The 17,743-nt window shown below is 42.2% G+C and overlaps 1 protein-coding gene across 2 annotated transcripts in view; it reads left to right on the forward strand.

The window, feature by feature from the left end:
* erbb4b (erb-b2 receptor tyrosine kinase 4b) overlaps positions 1–17,743 on the forward strand; it is a 516,511-nt gene that overhangs the window by 355,189 nt on the left and 143,579 nt on the right. For both annotated transcript variants that reach the window (XM_030080353.1, XM_030080354.1), the window contains exons 7-10: positions 3,433–3,574; positions 8,395–8,508; positions 9,552–9,678; positions 11,449–11,522. In XM_030080353.1, the coding sequence (XP_029936213.1) occupies positions 3,433–3,574; positions 8,395–8,508; positions 9,552–9,678; positions 11,449–11,522 (457 nt within the window). The remainder of the gene's footprint in view (positions 1–3,432; positions 3,575–8,394; positions 8,509–9,551; positions 9,679–11,448; positions 11,523–17,743) is intronic.

The raw sequence follows: 17,743 nt of genomic DNA on the forward strand, positions 1-17,743 counted from the left end.
AAAAACGGGGTAAAAAATGCAGTTTTGTGCCATCCGTTGCCATGGTGAAACAGTGACACCCCAAGAGCCGTTCCCTCGGTGATTAAGCACCACCGCGCGGCGTCTTTTTTTTTTTTTTTTTTTTTTTTTTTGCCACATTTTACTTCCTGTGACCTTTTACTTCCTCCTCAGTTCGAATACTTTCATGTCTGGCGTCTCTCAGAGCAAAAAAAAAAAAGGGTGATTTTTTTCAGCCTCCGTTTCCCTGTTAAAATGTCATTTGTAAGGGAAATATCATTAAATGCCATTTAATTCCCATTTCCTCACTACATGAGGTTCTCATTGTTAAGTACAATGCCGTTTCCACCGCCTGCCTCCCTCCTGGCTCTCCGCCGTGCGCTTTATCAGTTTTATTTTTGTCGCTCTGTGTGTGCAAAAAAAAAAAAAAAAAAAAACCTGCTTCTTGCACTTGTAATTCAGAGCTCATCCCTTATGGAGCTGCTCCGCTCGAGTTTGGAGAGGCAGGAGCTTGCTCATTATTTTTTGCGCTTCTTGATTCTTGACACTTAATTTTATATCAGATACAAAGAGGAGTGGGGGGTGGGGGGTGGGGGGGGATAAACCAGGAAGTGAGGAATTACGCTCCAAACGGGGGATCCAAGTCTCATTCCACTCTCATTTCAGTTAAGGCTTTATAATACGCTCTCGAAACAGCAGCACTCTGGAGGATATATCCATCTGTGTCTCGGAAAATCTGTGCCTTAGAAACCCTGAGCAATGAACAGCAGCTATTTTTATGTGTTTTTTTTTTTTTTTTAACCAAAAGCAGCATATGCACCAGCGTTTTACACTGAGCCGCCCCCCGACCCCCATCGCTTCAGCCTTTTTCACAACATGTTGCTATCTTGTGCACCTCCCGCTATCCGTAAAACACCTGCGCTACCCGCTATATTATGCATAGGTGTGTTTTGGGCGTTACACCAGTTAAACCAATCAGTGTGCCAGGTGCCATCGCCTTTAAGGGCAGGATGCGCTATCCTAAATCCTAAATCCTAAATCCTAAACCCGCGATGGAGAGAGGGAGGTAGATTTTCTCAGGGCTTCTACTGAGGCTAAAGCAAGTTGGCTTTATATATATATATATATATATATACATATTATATATTATATTATAGGCGAGTTAATTCGGGAGGTGGAGCCACATGTGTCCAAGTGGACGTGTCACAAGGTTGTACTGATTGAGTAAAATCCCCGGGTCACACCACACACACACAAGAGGCAGAGGTGGAACTATGTGTAAACTAATTTATTGACAAGGTAGATCGGGCAAATAAAATATTAAAAATAAAAATACAGCACAGCTGCTGGCTTATGATAAAACAATAAAACGTGCTGGAGTAAGTGTCCAATTAAAACAGTCTTTCCTCTAAACAGTCTCTATGAGTAATATACTCAGTCCATTCCGGCGGCGTCCCGGTATCAGTCCGACCGTGTGCGTGGTGAGGCTCCGTCGGGGCGCATTGAAGCCGCCTGGGCGCGCTCTCCTAACAGCCCAAACTTTAGGGAAAGCGGATAGCGGGTGGTCGTGACCCAAATCGACCGCCGGCGGCGCCGCTGCCACTGAGTGGACGTTCTCAGTCGTAATCGCCTCTCCCGGTTTGGGTCAGAGGGTTGTGATCGTCTTTCTTCAATCCACTTCCAATCCAATCTCAACCAGTCGAATGGGAGCCCGGATGCAGACGTAGAATAAAAACCAGCAAAGTCGGTCATAAAAAAAAAAAAAAAAAAAAAAAAAAAAAACAGCTCTTTGGTCTGGCTTTTATGTGTCTTATTATTTTATAGGTACTCTATTTATTATTTTTAAATGCATTTGTTTCATTGTTATTTTACTGATCATTTCTATATATTATATTTTACATTTTATTTTATTGTTATATTTAATTCAGTATTTTATTCTTGATCTTGTTTTTTATCTTTTATTATTACTGTATTTTATTATTGTTTTAAATCTTTTTGTCTGATTATTTTTATTTTTTGAATTCTTGATTTTTTATTATTTATTTATTTATTTATTTATTTATTTTTAAGTAAACATATTTTATGAGTGTGCATTGGTCTCCAAGTCCTTTACCTCTTATTTTACATTTATTTGTCAATCAAGATGTAAAGCACTTTGAATGTCATGTATTTGTTTGAAAGGTGCTCTATAAATAAAGTTTGATTGATTGATTGATTGATAGAGGGAGGTTTGGTCGAGGCGGTGGATCGGTCAAATCGTTTCTAGCCGCCTAATTTCATCTATCTGAGTTGGATTCTCTTTTTTCCACCTGTTTATGCACTTCAGTGTGCGTCGCTCCTTTAAATGATTTAGCGGAGGAGCAGTTTCTTCTTCGCTGCAGAAATGGGGGTTTGCAGCTCGCCATGTCGTTCGAGTGTCTGCTCACCCTCCCAGGCCAAACGGACACACGAGGCACGAGCAGAAAACACCAAAAGACACATGATCTAACTGTATAGATGCCAGGATATCCCATAACGATGATATAATCGAGGTACGTTACAGTAATAAAAACCGTGCCTCCATCGAATTCAAGCAGTTTCGTTTTGATTAAACCAAATTACTGCCCCTATCCAAATCGTGTTTTTAGCGTGCATGTAAAAATACAGATTGTCTTCCAAAATATAGTAAAATTGGCAGTGAGGATTTTGCAGGGAAAAATCAGTAAAACTACAGTGACGGGGGTTTCATTTGTCTCCAGAAACAAATGGTGATGACGGCGTTGCTTTTAAAGGGAGCAGAGCTGATGTGACACCGCGGCGTTACTCCGATTTATCTTTGATTTGTGAAAATATTGGCTTTTGTGTTCGCTGCGGCTACATGGCATTTACAGCATGTTTTTTTTTTTTTTTTTGCATCAGGAGCTCCGGCCTGCTGAGTTACAATAAAAGGAAATAAACGCTTGTTGCCATGACTACCCATTAACATTAACATTAATTCATTGACACCTGGATGGATGGCAGACTTCTTGTGGGTAAATGCTTGTGAACCCTTGTGCCCTTGGAGCAATTTCTTTCAAAAACACGGGGAAAAAATGACCCGAAGATCTGCAAGAAATGAAAATGAAAATGTTACAAAAAAAAAAGAATCTTTTTCTCCCAGTTTCCCAGTTTCCAGGTCACTTTCTTGTAACCTTGTACTAATGCTTTATTGCTCGTCACCCTTGATCCCGTTTTTGAAAGAAGTCAAGCCAATTTGCTCGGGTTTCGAAGGGTTAACACTGATTTTTTTTTTTTTTTTTTTTTTTTTTTTGGAAACAGGAGCTGGAAAAAGTTTTGAGCGTGCCGAGCGTGGCCTTGATCGTTTAGGCACCCCGTCCAAAGTATTTCATTCAGTTTGCCAGATGTTTTATGTGTGTGTCTGTGTGTGTGTCCATGTGTGTGTGTGTGTGTGAGCAGGCCTGTACCAACTTCAATGACAGCGGCGCTTGTGTGACCCAGTGCCCGCAGCCTTTTGTCTACAACCCCACCACCTTCCAGCTGGAGCACAACCCCAGGGCCAAGTACACCTACGGAGCCTTCTGCGTCAAGAAGTGCCCACGTAAGGCTCGCCACCTCCACACACACACACACACACACACTGATTATCTCCATCGAGTTTTACAAGTGGAAGTTATTTTGGGCAGCAAGCAACAATCCCATTCAATCCCGTTTGAGCGTTTGAACTCTCGTGTGGATGTGAAACTTCGGTGCAAAATAAATAAGACCTGCATCGAGATATTCCAAATATAAAGTCCAAAAAGCTGCAAGAGTGTGTGCTGAAAAATAAGCCAGCTGCACTGCTTCAAGGAACAGCCAATCACAGAGCTTCAAATTGTGTCGCCGCCGGTGAATTTGAGCTCTAGAGAGACGTTCCTCCCTCGTTTCAGCAACCATGGTGTGGTTATTTTTCCCCGATTGCAGCCATCAATCTGGAATACAATATCATAAAAATATATTTGAGTGTGTTTGATTTGATGTCTATAGTGACAACTGATGAAGCTCATTGGTATTGTGGTAGTATTTAGTGCCATTTGCCAGAGTGCACCATCAGAAAAACAGGATATCTTAGAAATAAAGTTATAGTTAGAGGTAAAATTCAATCTGGAGAAAAAAAAAAAAAAACAATGGGGAAAATACTTCTGCAACCCGCACTCTATTACATATCATATGCTCGTGAGCCCGCCTCCCTAAGCGGCGGCCTAAAACCCCTTTCGTTATCCTTAAGGAACCTTTTTCGACAAACACACTGAGGTCAGGTTTAAAAGCGGCACGGTGCGACACGCCTGCTTTCACCATTACACTTGTCAATACGCTCCGTGTCTCGAGGCTCCAGAGGTTTCGATTCATCCCCTCAAATCCGGCACCTGATGATGCAAGCGCCGACTGAGCAACGGCAAGAAATCCTTATTTTGCCCCGAGACCTCCAGTCGTTCTTTGTAGCTGATAAAAGTGAAACTTGGCAAACTAGGAAAACTCCTTTTTTTTTTTTTTTTTTGGCTTGTGGCCGTATCATCAGGTGTAGCATTGGAGCATTTTTACCTGTGAGATCCAGAGCACACTGAGTGTAATGTGTGCATGAAAGCATGATGAGGACGTACGAGAGGAAATCAGTGAAGTGGCCCTTTAAACCTTAAAGCTGCCATTTGGAGCTGCTCATATCGCCCCAGACTTTTTACCACCCACAAAAATCCCACACTGTGATGTCAGTAAACTACACACATTTTTCCACCCATTTTTCCCAGTTCCATAATGTTTTATACCAAAAGGGAATTGGTGAGTCCAGCTTTCTGTGGATGAAGCGATCCCTCTGTGCTGTTTTGGGATTGGATTTCACTCTCACGCTTTGATTCATCTCTTCTTGCAAAAGAAAAAAAAAATCAACAGAATTTCACCAAAAATTTAATTTGGACGAACAGGGGAGGATGTACACAAACTGAATGAGAGCAGACGCTGCTCTCGTCTCTGTTGTGGCCACAGTTTGTGATTAAGACGGAGGAATTTTTACTGTCAAGTTTTGGCTTCTGCTGCAGCAGAGCTTACAGCTAATCCCAGATGTAATCCAAATCCAAATCCAAGGCCTGACACTTTACTAGACACCTGAAGGGTGTGGGTCTTAAATATTTATATTTACTGGTCCATGCAAGTGTGGTACATCCACCAAGTCCAGTCCATTAACTCCTTCCCTGTCACGAGAGCAACATTCCAGATTAAAGATTAAAGATTAAAGGTTAAATATTCCTATATTGTCTTTGCACAGATACATTGAAAATAAGTAGCAGTCAATGCATTCCCAGATAATTGCCATTCAATTTCAAACTAACTAAAATAGAAGATAGCAAAAACTAAGAATTAAACTAAACAAAACTATTTAAGCTGCCAAATATATAAGTAAATCAAATATATAATTTATACATGTTTAAAAAATTTTATTTTCTGTAACCTATAAAAACAAGATAGAAACAACATAATAAAGAGGTATAAGTTATTAGCAGCGATTGGGGAACTGCAGTGGCCCTGTGTACAGTAGTGCAGGTAGAAAAATATACATACAAATTATAAAAATACAGTATGGACAATTACATTAGGAAATACAGTTTTTAGCAGCTGAAACAAACAAAAATATTTCACCTCAGGTTATTGCACATTGGTGTGAATTGCACTGATCCTATATCCAAGCTTTGTGTGTTTGTATGCACATATGAAGTTGCAAAAAAAAAAAAAAAATTGAATTAAAAAAAAAAAAAAAAAATCACCAAAATGAATAAATTAAAAACAGACTGGAAAACAACATGATTCTGAGCAGCGACACAAACCTGAAAAAAATTTATTAAATCATAAAAATAACAATAACAGTAATATAGTTTTCATTATACAGCATTTTTCAAGCTCTGGAGTTTATTTTTATTATTTTATTGTTATATATTATTATTTTTATTATCTGGATTTTTCCTCTGTAAAGGATTTTAACAGAATAAAATACAGAATCAGAAACACATGTACACCAAATGTGGATAAAGCAAATAAACTCATGAAATTTAAGTATGAAAGATGATTCCATATTAGGCAAATATGAAACACACAGAATGGCATTAAAAGAAGAAAGCCTTGGATTTCAAACAGTTAAAGTAAACGTAAAAATGTATGGGAGTGCATATAAACCAGTGAAAAATGATACTAAAACAAGCGCAATTCAATTTATTTTCATTAAATGATGCACAACAACTTCACGTTGTTTTGGTTTCACTTTCACTTCTGTTTTCAGCCCAGCCTCTGTCCAAAAAGGCTATTGATATACCTATTTTTTTTGTTCTTGCGCCTCCTTGAAAAACCAAAATAAAGTTCAGGATGTGAGTGTGAGACAAAGAGGGACAAACCGAGTTCACGCGGTTGTTCAAGAAGAATGAGAGGCATCACAGCCGACGTTTATCAACACAACACGCCCCTTTAAAAATCCATAAAAATCGTGAATTATATACAATAAATGCACGCCACGGCTCACTCGCCCCTATTAAGACATAATCATAATTTTTCCTCTGCTGAGTGATTGCATGATATCGATGGTATAAATTAACCGCATACGCCGAGATTCAACCAGATCCTGTCTTCTGGCCGATTAATTAATCAGCTGATTTGTACACATTTCACTTGAAGGCAATCAGCAGCGCTGGGAGACGACTTCATGAAGACAGACAGGCTCTCAAATGGATTAGAATAAATCAATCAATATGCCAAGGAAATCTGTTTTCCCTCTGCATTGTCCCATAATAACAAGGGGCTCTATGCAAAGCACGTAGTATGCACACACACACACACACACACACACACACACACACACACACACACAATGCAAATAATCTTTCATAGTTTTTTTTTTGAACTTATTAATAAGAAGACAGAAGTAATGTGTGCTTAGCTGCCACATGGTGCTGCTCGTCCCCGGTGGACGGTGCTGCGTTCAGACAGGGGTCGCATAAAGTACCACACAGATTCCTGCTGACTGATCCTCGTGCAGAAACTCGCCGCTTTGCATCGTCTGCAAATCAAAGCTTCTCCGTGCACAGCAGCGGTCACGTGCTCAGTGCTTTCGTTCACATTTATGGTGGACATTTTGGGCAAGATCCCCCTTTTTTCTGACGTCCCCAGACTGAGACGAGATGTTTAATACCTTTTCCACCTCTGTATGTCCAGTGGTTCACGTTCCTGCAGGTAGCATTTTGTGTTAGCTTAGCATAAAGACTTGAAGTCAATGGGAGTCATTAGCCTGGCTCCGTCAAAGTGAAAAAATAATCCTTACACATGACACACTTTGTAAATAAGACAGCTCAGGAGTCACTGCAAGGAGTATTTTTTTTGTTTTGTTTTGTTTTGTTTTTACATTGCTAGACCTAGGCTAATGACTCCCATAGACTTCAAGTCTTTATGCTAAGCTAACACAAAATGCTGCCTGTTGTAACTGAACTCGTGGACGTACTGAGGTGGAAATGTTATTGAACATCTTCTCTCCCAAAAGGGTATTTTGCCCAAAACATCCCTCTAATATAAACAGTTAGAATATTAAATAATCTGGTTAGTGAACACCAGTAAACTTTTTAATGTTTCCTGGTTGCCATGTCAACACTGGCTCATGTTATACATTCATTTACATAATGACCATTTAAATCAGGTCAGTCAAGTTTGAAATGGTGGGTTGGCTCTTTTCGACAAATAAGAGGTGGGAAATCTGAGTGGACATATATTTACTTTGCCTTGCTTCTGTAATTGTGCAGCTGCTCTTCAGTGATTATAGGCATTTAGACATGCAATATGTGAGGGTGCAGAATAAAAAGCAATTATGATAAAGCTTGCGTTAGTGAACTGAACCAGTTCACTCTAATAATGTTAAATTGGCACTGTGTTTAGTGAACAAACATAGACCTGGTGTGTAGAATCTTAAATGTGTATTTACAGTAAAACACACAGACAGATGATATATTTTTAATTATTCACATTGTCAAATAACGTACGTGTTGCACCTCAAACAATGGCATCTTATTCTTGATGTGCGTAGTTTTTTCACGACTCCCGTGATTGTTGCATGATTCAAAAGAGCATTTGGACATTTCTGGTCCGTGTTTCCACCCTGGAGCGGCTCAGGTGCTGTCAGGTCGGTATCGGTGACACAAAAGTAAACTAAATTGACTTTGAGCACTTCTCCTTTGATTGTCTGCACTGACTGGCACCTTATGATGTGACCCAGCCCTGTGTGGCAAACCTCAGCCATCTGGCACCGATATCAAAGAGATTAAAACAAATCAGGTCTGGCATAGATTTGTGGGCTTGTATTTGACTTTGACCATGACCTTTTTCGTTATTTTTTAATAATTTTTTTTTTCTCTCCAGACAACTTTGTGGTGGACCACAGCTCCTGCGTCAGAGCCTGCCCCAGCAACAAGATGGAGGTGGAGGAGAACCGCATCAAGATGTGCATCCCCTGCACCGACATCTGTCCTAAAGGTAAAGCTCAGCCTGCAAACTCCTGCTGGATGAGGAATTAGCCTGTGTGCCATTTTTATAGCATTTCTGTCCTTGATGCAGTTGATAATTACTGATAATTTAATACAAGTCATAACAAGAGACTGGCTCGATCTGCAGATGCAACATGTTTCATTTTAACATCATATGGGTTAGTTGTTTATTATAATATGATTACAATAAATAAGATTAATAAGGTTTCCAGCTTCTACACTTAATTTCACATTGCGAGGTCAGATTTGGCCGCAAGTCTGTCCTGTTGCTTTATGGCACAAAACAGGAAGAGGGCGCTGTTCTTCCAGAGCGAGCGGAGCCAAAGCTTTCGGTTTCTAGCAGCTTCTGGCAGAGGAGGGCTTTAATCACAGTGTTTTTTTACAGGCCAGCGGTTATAGAAAAAAAAGACAACATACCGTGTCATAAACCCTCAAAGCAAGCTAGGAAAAATCCCCCCCCCAAAAAATGTTGAAAGGATCTCGGGGAAGATCTCAGAGACAGGGAAGCCTCTTCCAGCCTGGCCAGGAGTGAAATGGGCGCCGAGTGAGGAATTATTATCTCAAATCAGGTTCATGTGCAGGTTCGTTTAGAGCCCAGAGTTACAGTTTACAGTCTCAAAGAGCTTCACAAGTTATACCTAACAAAGAGGACAGCAGGCCCTGAAGAAAAAACTAAATCCACCACTGTCAGTCACTTCCTACATGTCAGGAAGGAGGAACATCTCTGCGCAGTACATTCTCATTCCCAGGTTGTCCAATACCGATATTTCGTCACACCTTTCTGCATGTGAGGATTCGGCACACACACACACACACACACACACACATTTCACACTGATGTCAAAGGGCGCGTTTGGCTTCTAATGCTTTTTTTTTATTGGTCGTTACGAGAAGAAAATCACAATTCAACCAACAACTGTGCTTTTAAGGTAGCCATGTTTCAACGAGTAAGGGCTCTCAGGGGCCTTTAACCAAACTGATGTGATTTGCTGCGTGTGTGTGTGTGTGTGTGTGTGTGTGTGTGTGTTGCAGCCTGTGACGGCATCGGCACAGCCAGCCTGCAGTCGGCTCAGACGGTGGACTCCAGCAACATCGACAAGTTCATCAACTGCACCAAAATCAATGGCAACCTCGTGTTCCTCATCACGGGAATCAAAGGGTGAGAGCCGATCTGGGAGGCTGACAAGTTGCTCCAAATCCTGTTTTTTTTTTTTTTTTTTCGGAAGTAGGGGAGCTCGCGCGGCTCATTTGGTGCAAAAGGACTCGGCTAAAACATGACGTCACCTAATATCGCCTAAAATAAATCATCCGTGGACTCACGTTCAGCGACATCTCTGCAACTTTGCTCGATTTAAAACATCAGCAAATGCATTGTTAGGCGCTGAGCGAGGGTCCCGCTGGGCCCCGATATAAATGTCAACGCCTGGGAAATATTGTTACTTGTGGATGTGTTTTCCACTCATTCCCCTCGGTAATGTACATTGCCCCGGATAAGAGCATCCGCTAAAAGCCTGAGTATAAAACATAAGGCGTTAAGTGGGTGAATGAAAATGAGTAGTGTTGCTCGCGCCGGCGGTGGAGAGAGCGCGCTCGGAGAGGCCGGAGCGCGCGAACGCTGCCGCCGGTACGTAAGTGCTTTAACTCACTTTAAGGAGTGGAAGTTGTGGCGTGTGCGCTGTAATGTCCGTGAGTGTGGATGGTGATTATGTGGATTAACCCTCTGAACCCCAAGCAGTTTTTGGGTGTTTTCTGCTCCCCTCACATTTTGGCTCACTGTGGGCTTGTTTTTCTGCTGCACCTCTATGGAAACAGCACAGCTGTGGCTATCACCTGAAGCCATTCAAAAATGTCTTTCACACAGTATGAAAGAGTTATAGTGCCATAAATAATAAAAAAAAATAAAAAAGGCAAACTGATTTTTTTTTGATAATTTATTTTACAAAAATCGAGAAACATTGGAATAAATGTACAGAACATTTTTTCAGGTGCCCACAAGTGTCACTGATCCGGGAAAAAAAAAGTAGGACTTCACATGATTTATTTCCTGAAATATTAACATTTTTCCAACCTGTATAAACTTTTTCAACTGTAAAACGTTTTTACTGCCTTGTGCCCTTCTATGTTACTACTGCTGCCTACACACTGAAATTCAGTGAATTTTTGTCACGCGACTGTTGGGCTCACCTGAATCAATCAAGATGTCTCAGATCCGCTGAAGACCGCAGAATTTTCTGTTTTTTGAATGATCTGGATTGAGTAAATGACTATTTTTTGGCGAATTGTTGAATGAAGCATGTATAATAAAATGATTCGAATGAAAAATCACTTTTTTAGGCTTAGTTTCGTCCTTTTTTCTACCGCTAAACGGAAGTCGGACATGTTGCATTCATGGACCGTCGGATTCAGACGAAAAAATTGGTTTTTAAAGCTTCCAGCTATGAGAAACAGTTGAATTTTGGCGATTTTTTAAAAAAATATGTCTTTCTATCCCGCCGGCGGGTTTGGGGTTCAGGGGGTTAAGAGTAAGGATGGAGCAAATTATGGATGTGCTGTACATAAACCATCTTTTTATTTTAACCGAGCAAGGGAAAAAAAAAGAGGCATATCACAAGCTGGAGTGGAAAATTTCTTTCTTTCTTATTCAAACTAAAGTCAGTTTCTCTCCCCCGTATCAGGATGAGTTGCTTTTTGATGGTACAATGCCCAGCGAAGGCCATCGAGCCCCTCAGGCTGTTTCACTAATATACGGCCAAGAGAATCACAGTTAATTGCTCGTTGCTTTTATTAAGGAAATCCGCCGGACTTGTCTTTTATTTATGCAGCGTAACATGCAAATGCTGTGTTCTTTTCTCTCAACCCCCACACCCCACACCCCCACCCCTACTCTCTCCTCCTCGTCGCGCTCATTGCCTTTTTTCATCGCCTGCAGGGACGTCTATCACAACATCGAAGCCTTGGACCCCGAGAAGCTCAACGTGTTTCGCACCGTTCGGGAGATCACAGGTGAGTCCAGTTGAAAAATTCATGCCCTTCATCAAATAATGAGTGTGTTTTGGTGTTCAATATGTGCACGGCAAAAAAAATAATAATAAAATAATAAAGGAAGCGAAACACTGGGCCTCATTTGAGAACAAACTCATTCCTGTGGAGTTGTTTTTTTTTTTTTTTTTTACAATAAATTATGCTTTATGATTTTATGTCGAATTTGCATTACATCTAGGGCTTGGAGATGTAGTCAGAATCATCATTACGATACTCAGGAGGATGTATATATCACAATATGACCTATGCATGCAACATCACGTTAAATAATTGAATTTATGTTGACCCCAATGAGCCGCAGGGCAACGCTAATGTCAAACAAAACTTTCAAATACTGTTCTTTAAAAGGTTTCACGCCAAAGTTTGTCGCAATTTTTCCATTGAGATTCACTTATTTATACTTTTATTTGCAATATGTGAGATATTGTGTATTGTGTGTGTGTGTGTGTGTGTGTATAGGTCTATCTTCTCACTTGAATAGTGTCTGCTGATGCGTGGATGGGGGTGCACTGTATGTATGGACTGTGAGTGTGTGTGTGTGTGTGTGTGTGTGTGTGTGTTTGTGCCTGAGACTGTCCACACCAAGGACAGACGTTGCAGCAGAAGATGAATATGAGATGAGTCGCTGCAGCTGCTCTTCCTCTCGGCCGCCGCTCCCTCGGGGAGTCTGCAGCCTCGAGTCCCGCACGCCCAGCTCTGCCTTCACGCGCCGCGAAGAAAAGATCCCAAACTCGCGATGCAGATCTTTATTCTCCCGCCCCCTCCTCCCCTCCACCCCCCTCCCCTCCTGCTGAGCTGCATGTATACTGTCATCCATCCGGAGAGATCAGAAACCTGGTATCTCCCGCGTGTTTTCGAGTTTCAGATGAGTTAACAAAGAGCCTGTAGGGCTGGGAAACACTGCCTCCTTCCACCTTAAGATGCACCTCGTGGCACGCCTGTGTGTGTGTGTGTGTGTGTGTGTGTGTGTGTGTACTGCATTACCTTTCACACCTGGTTTTCAAATGCATCCCCAGTGTTGATGTACGTCTCCTTTCTCCATCGCCAAAAAACAGATTTCTGGTTCAGTGTTTTCATGTGAACCAACATATTTTCATCACAGATTTAGAGCCCAAAACCCCCCAAAAAATCTTCTTCCTCTTATGAAACCTACTTTGAAAAATAACTATACAAATTAATAAAAGCAACTATTGTTTATTTTATTTTATTATTATTATTATTTTATTTTATTTTATTTTATTTTATTTTATTTTAGTTTATTATTATATTTTTTATTATATTTTTTTAATTATTATTATTATTATTATTATTATTTTTTTTTTTTTTTTTTTTTTCTTCAGGGATAGTGCACACTAATCAGCAGTTACTTTAAAAAAAAATGTAAATGAGACAGAATTATGGGTGCTAATTTGCGTCTGCTGTCCCTGGCCAGATGTTTGACGGCATCCTAAAAAGCAGAATAAAATAGCATCTTATGCAGAGAGTAAATAAGCACAATTAACTAAAGTAACATCAGCGTGGATAACCACGACGCACACTGGCACACACACACGCATCACCTTCATCACAATGTTGACGTCCTTAAAAATGACGTTTTTCCTCTCAGAAAAAAAAAAAAAAAACACACAAACTGATCACCTCGTTTCACTTGTTGCACATCCGTGAGTGTGTGTGGATTATGAAATGATGTTAATCTGGCCAAAGGTCAACCCTGAGGTGGTTTGGATCACTCATGTGGACTTGACACCTGAATTTTGCACATTTTAGTGCCATCTGATCCATCCTGTTCACTCCGTTAATTAATTAAACCGTCAAACGAGGTCTTCCAGAAGCAGATATATGATAATGCAAATTCAGCCGGAGAAGATTGAGGTTTTTTTTTTTTTTTTTTGTTGTTGTTGGGGGTTTTTTTTGCGATTGCTGGCAGGGTGAGAGCTGGGTGGCGGGGACACAAACCTGCCAAAAGCCCGGCGGAGTCAGAGATGCGTGTCGGCCCGGCTCGTCACCTCTCAGAGCTGTCAGAGGAACGTGCAATCCCCCCGCCGAGCCGTCAACCTGCCTCCGTGACCCCGAGGTGGCGACTCGCAGCGCTATAGCTTTCAAATGAGGCTGTGTGGGAGGACGGCTCTCACCCCGCCACAAGCCTCCCTCCCTCTCCCCTCTCTCTCCCATTCACTTCACCTCTCCCTCGCCCTCCCCGGGTCTCTCTGTTGGCACTTTCGTTGGGTCGGCTTCGTCTAAAGGGTGGGCGATCAACCCGAGCGTGAGTGCATTAGCATAAGTGGGTTTCTCCGCATTGTGACTCGGTGCTGTAATCATCGCCGCTCTGACACTCTTAACCCTTTGCTCGTGTGCTCGTGGCCCGGTCCCACACTGTAATTTGCCACCTGAATGTCGCGAGCTGGTAATGCGGCTCCAGCTTCAGAACGCGGACCCTTTTCACTTTGCTTTTACTGCCCAAAGCCACTGCTACTGAGAGAGAGAGAGAGAGAGAGAGAGAGAGAGAGAGAGAGCGAGGGGAGGTGGGGGAGGGGGGTCGCCTGGCGGTGTAGGAGGCAGAGAGCGAGGAAAAGATTGACAGAGGAAGAGCGAGCCGAGGTGGAATGAGAAATTTTTTCCATCACGTTTCTGCCAAGACAGATATTTTCAGAGGAGTCGGTGTGTTTTCACTGCACATGTGTACATAAAACGACGTCTCCGCCTTGTTTCCTGTCAATCCTGGTATCTGAGGTGTGACGCCGTATGTGAACTATGCGTACTGTTAAAAAAAGCGAAGCCTTCCCTCTCCCTTCCCTATATAACAGCAGAGTTTCTGACACCAAAAGCCAGAAGTTACACCCCGTTTTCGCCTGGAGGGACGGTCCCCAGAACACATGAACCCCAAACCGGCCCCTCGTTTTGCCCTGAAGGCTGAGCTCCTGCTCTCCTTCCCGCTGAACACCCATGACCCGGTTCTACGACTCAGGCATGTTCACCCCCCGACGTTTTCTCAGCCAGCGCGGGGATCCAAACCAGCTACGCTCAGGTCACGAGGTTTAGATTAGATTAGATTCAACTTTATTGTCATTGCACATGTCACAAGTACAGAGCAACGAAATGCAGTTAGCATCCAACCAGAAGTGCTTAGCAGTGTATTAAATACAAATGTACAGTATATACACATTATATGATAAACATATTATATATATACATATACATAGTGCAAATTAATAAATAACTGTTGCTGTAAAGTGCAGGTATGAAATGAATAATATATAATGCTACAGGTATGTACAGAATAAACAGGTTGAAAAATATACAGTTGAGATTTGTATTATTATCATATCAGATTATGTGATTTACACAGATCTTGATGATTGCAGTATGTACATGAGTGCAGAGGCCAGAGGTCACTGTGTCCACCGATGTTTACCGGGTGGAATCCAGTGAATCGAGGAAACGGGGGAACGAGGGAAAGCTTAGCAACGGAGCTGCAGATTTGCTCGCAGCGCCTCGGGGGACTGGACACAGCGTGTTTGTCTCGCACAGGTGAAGCACGTGCGCTCTTGTTAGCGTAGCGGTGGCTCAACACGGGCAGGTGTGCAGCAAGGAGGCAGCTTGTTACCTCCACTAGGACTCCCCCCATCCCCACCTCCCATCCCCATCTGCATCCGCATCCCGTCTCCATCTCCTTCTCCATCTCCACCCCCCACCTCACTCCAGTCAAAGCGAGCAGCTCAGGCCCTTAAGGAGCCTTCTGGTAGAGCTGTGAGCTCCCGCCGCTGCAGGTTTTATCATTAAGGCAATTAGTGTCAGCTGCTACAATGTTAACGATTCTATAGCGCTGCAGCCTGTGGGCTAATAGGCCCTCAGCATCCTAATCTACACAACATGAGCAGGAGGGGGTGGGGGGGCGTGTTGTCTGACAGTTTTACTATCTAAGAAAGCATGCTGCAAACAAGCTGGAGAATCAAATCAAAGGTGTTGTTCCCCTTTTTTTTATTGTGTAAAAACAACAACAGAGATCCTGAGGTAAATTTTAGGATGTTGTAAAGTCAAAACATGACTTTCCTTTCACCCCCGAGCTGCTGCACAGATATTACAACTAATATAACTTTAGTCCCCACAGTCCCGGGTAGCAATAATATGGGAATTACACTGGATTTCTACATTACATAGGAATTACATGCATTATGGATGCATGTAATGTTATGGATGCTGTTTTCATGACTGCTTAGATCATTATAGCAACGTTGCGGTCGCAGGAAAGACATCCATTATTACACATATATAGGAATAGGAGTATAATGGGAGTGTAATGATGACCTCTTTGGAGATAAAAACACCATAAAGTGCAATAAGGTCGCTAACTCATCTTTAAGCACCACAGATTCGCCAAGACCTCGGTACTGGAGGGATATGACACTGATTTTTCTGTCAGGGCGAGAGGAAGTGTTGTTTTCCGTCACCGCGACCTTCAATCATACCCAATTTGTTTTGAATATTTCGGGCTTTTTGGCTGTAATTATCCCTCTCTTGCATCAGCGCCATCCGTGGCTTTATAATGCGAGGACGCGCGCCTCAGAAGTGCCGCTCGCGTTCATCTTTATGAGCCTCATTTGCGTGATCTCTCACAATTACCTGAGCTTCTCTTTTTTTTTTTTTTTTTTTTTTTCTCTGTCTCATCAAACACTCTTAATAAGCACCCGCTCACACCCGGCTACTGCTCAGCCGGGATTGAAACAACAAACAAAATGATGTCCGCCAAATGATAAAGACGCCGTTGAAGGTTATCGCTCTCTTGTCAACAAGTCGTGAGCGGCGCTCCACTCTGCAGCTCAGCCCCCTCCCACCCCCCCCCAAGCAAAATAACGCCTCCTTGGAGAGAGAAGCACACATGCTGATATTATGGGGTCAGGTGCTTTTCATCACACACACACAGCACTGCACAGCACATTTAGTGCTCAAATCTTATTTTTCTTCAAAGTAAAAAAAAAAATCTCCCAGTGGGATGAGATAATCCTGCTTGTTTCCAGAATTTTCTTGAATCAAGCGTCATTTTCTTGATCATAGTCGACTCATCTGCCTTATATCTCGTCCCGCTGGCAGATTTTTTTTTTTACTTTGTTTGGAGAAAAACAACATTTCCAGACCGAACATGAGACTAAATGACTTGCTAAGATGGAGATTTTTTTTGCAGCGAGCCGTTTCCTCGTCTCCTCCTCCTCCTCCTCCTCGTCATGAAGGCATCAAATATTAGTTTTGAGATTCGCCTCTTTCATTGTAGAGAAACCTGTGGCCTTCCTCATTATCCTCCTCCTCATCGTAAACACCTGCGCTTCCCCGTCCTCTTCCTCCCTCCGTCCCGTCCTCTCCCGCGGCCTCATCACCTCGCCCCGGCCCGTTTTGTTTGTCCTCTGCTGCCGGCTCGGGCGATCGTGCCCGCCTCCCGCTCCTCTGCTGAATATTTCATCGCTCCGAATCCATTATTGAAAATCCTAAATGAGCCGCAGCCGTCCTCTCAGCTATTCATTTAATCTCCTAAATGATTCAGCAGCGCAGAGGCAGATAAAGGAGATGCAAAAATATTGATATATCAAACATTACACTCATCATCATAGCTGGCAAAAACTTGTCGGTGGAGTCGCTGTGCCAGCCCTCGATGGGACTGTGTTTTATTTTTTTTTTTTTCTTTGTTTCTTTCCTTTTGTGCGGTGGCTTTCATTAGAGAAACAAGCCGAGCTGTACTGTAAAATAAATGCAGCTGACAGTGGAAGTATTTTAAGAAGTATTTTAAAATAAGGAGCCGCGCTGGTGACGGCGTTGAATGTTTTAATTATAATGCGATAAATTATTGATCATCTGTAGGGAAGTTCTCCTTTCTTCTCGTTTTTTCTTATGCTCTCCTTCTCAAGGTCAATCAGAGGTCAGATATTCTAGCAGGACGGAGGCTTGCCAAAGAGGTTCCTGTTGGAAAAGCGATTGCTCTAAGGCCCTGAAGAAAACAGGGATCGGAAAAAAAACAACAACAACATTATTTTTGATAGATTTTCACAGCTTTCATCTGGGCTTCCTGGACTTGTTTCCATCTGTGCAATTTGACAATTCAAACTGAAAAAAGATTGAATGAAAATGAAAAAAAAGAGCAAAATATTCTTACATTCGCTTGCGGCGGATTTTGTGGCACGTCGATGACGAGGGTT

Source organism: Myripristis murdjan, chromosome 21, assembly GCF_902150065.1.
Source record: "Myripristis murdjan chromosome 21, fMyrMur1.1, whole genome shotgun sequence".
Taxonomy (NCBI): Eukaryota; Metazoa; Chordata; class Actinopteri; order Holocentriformes; family Holocentridae; genus Myripristis; species Myripristis murdjan.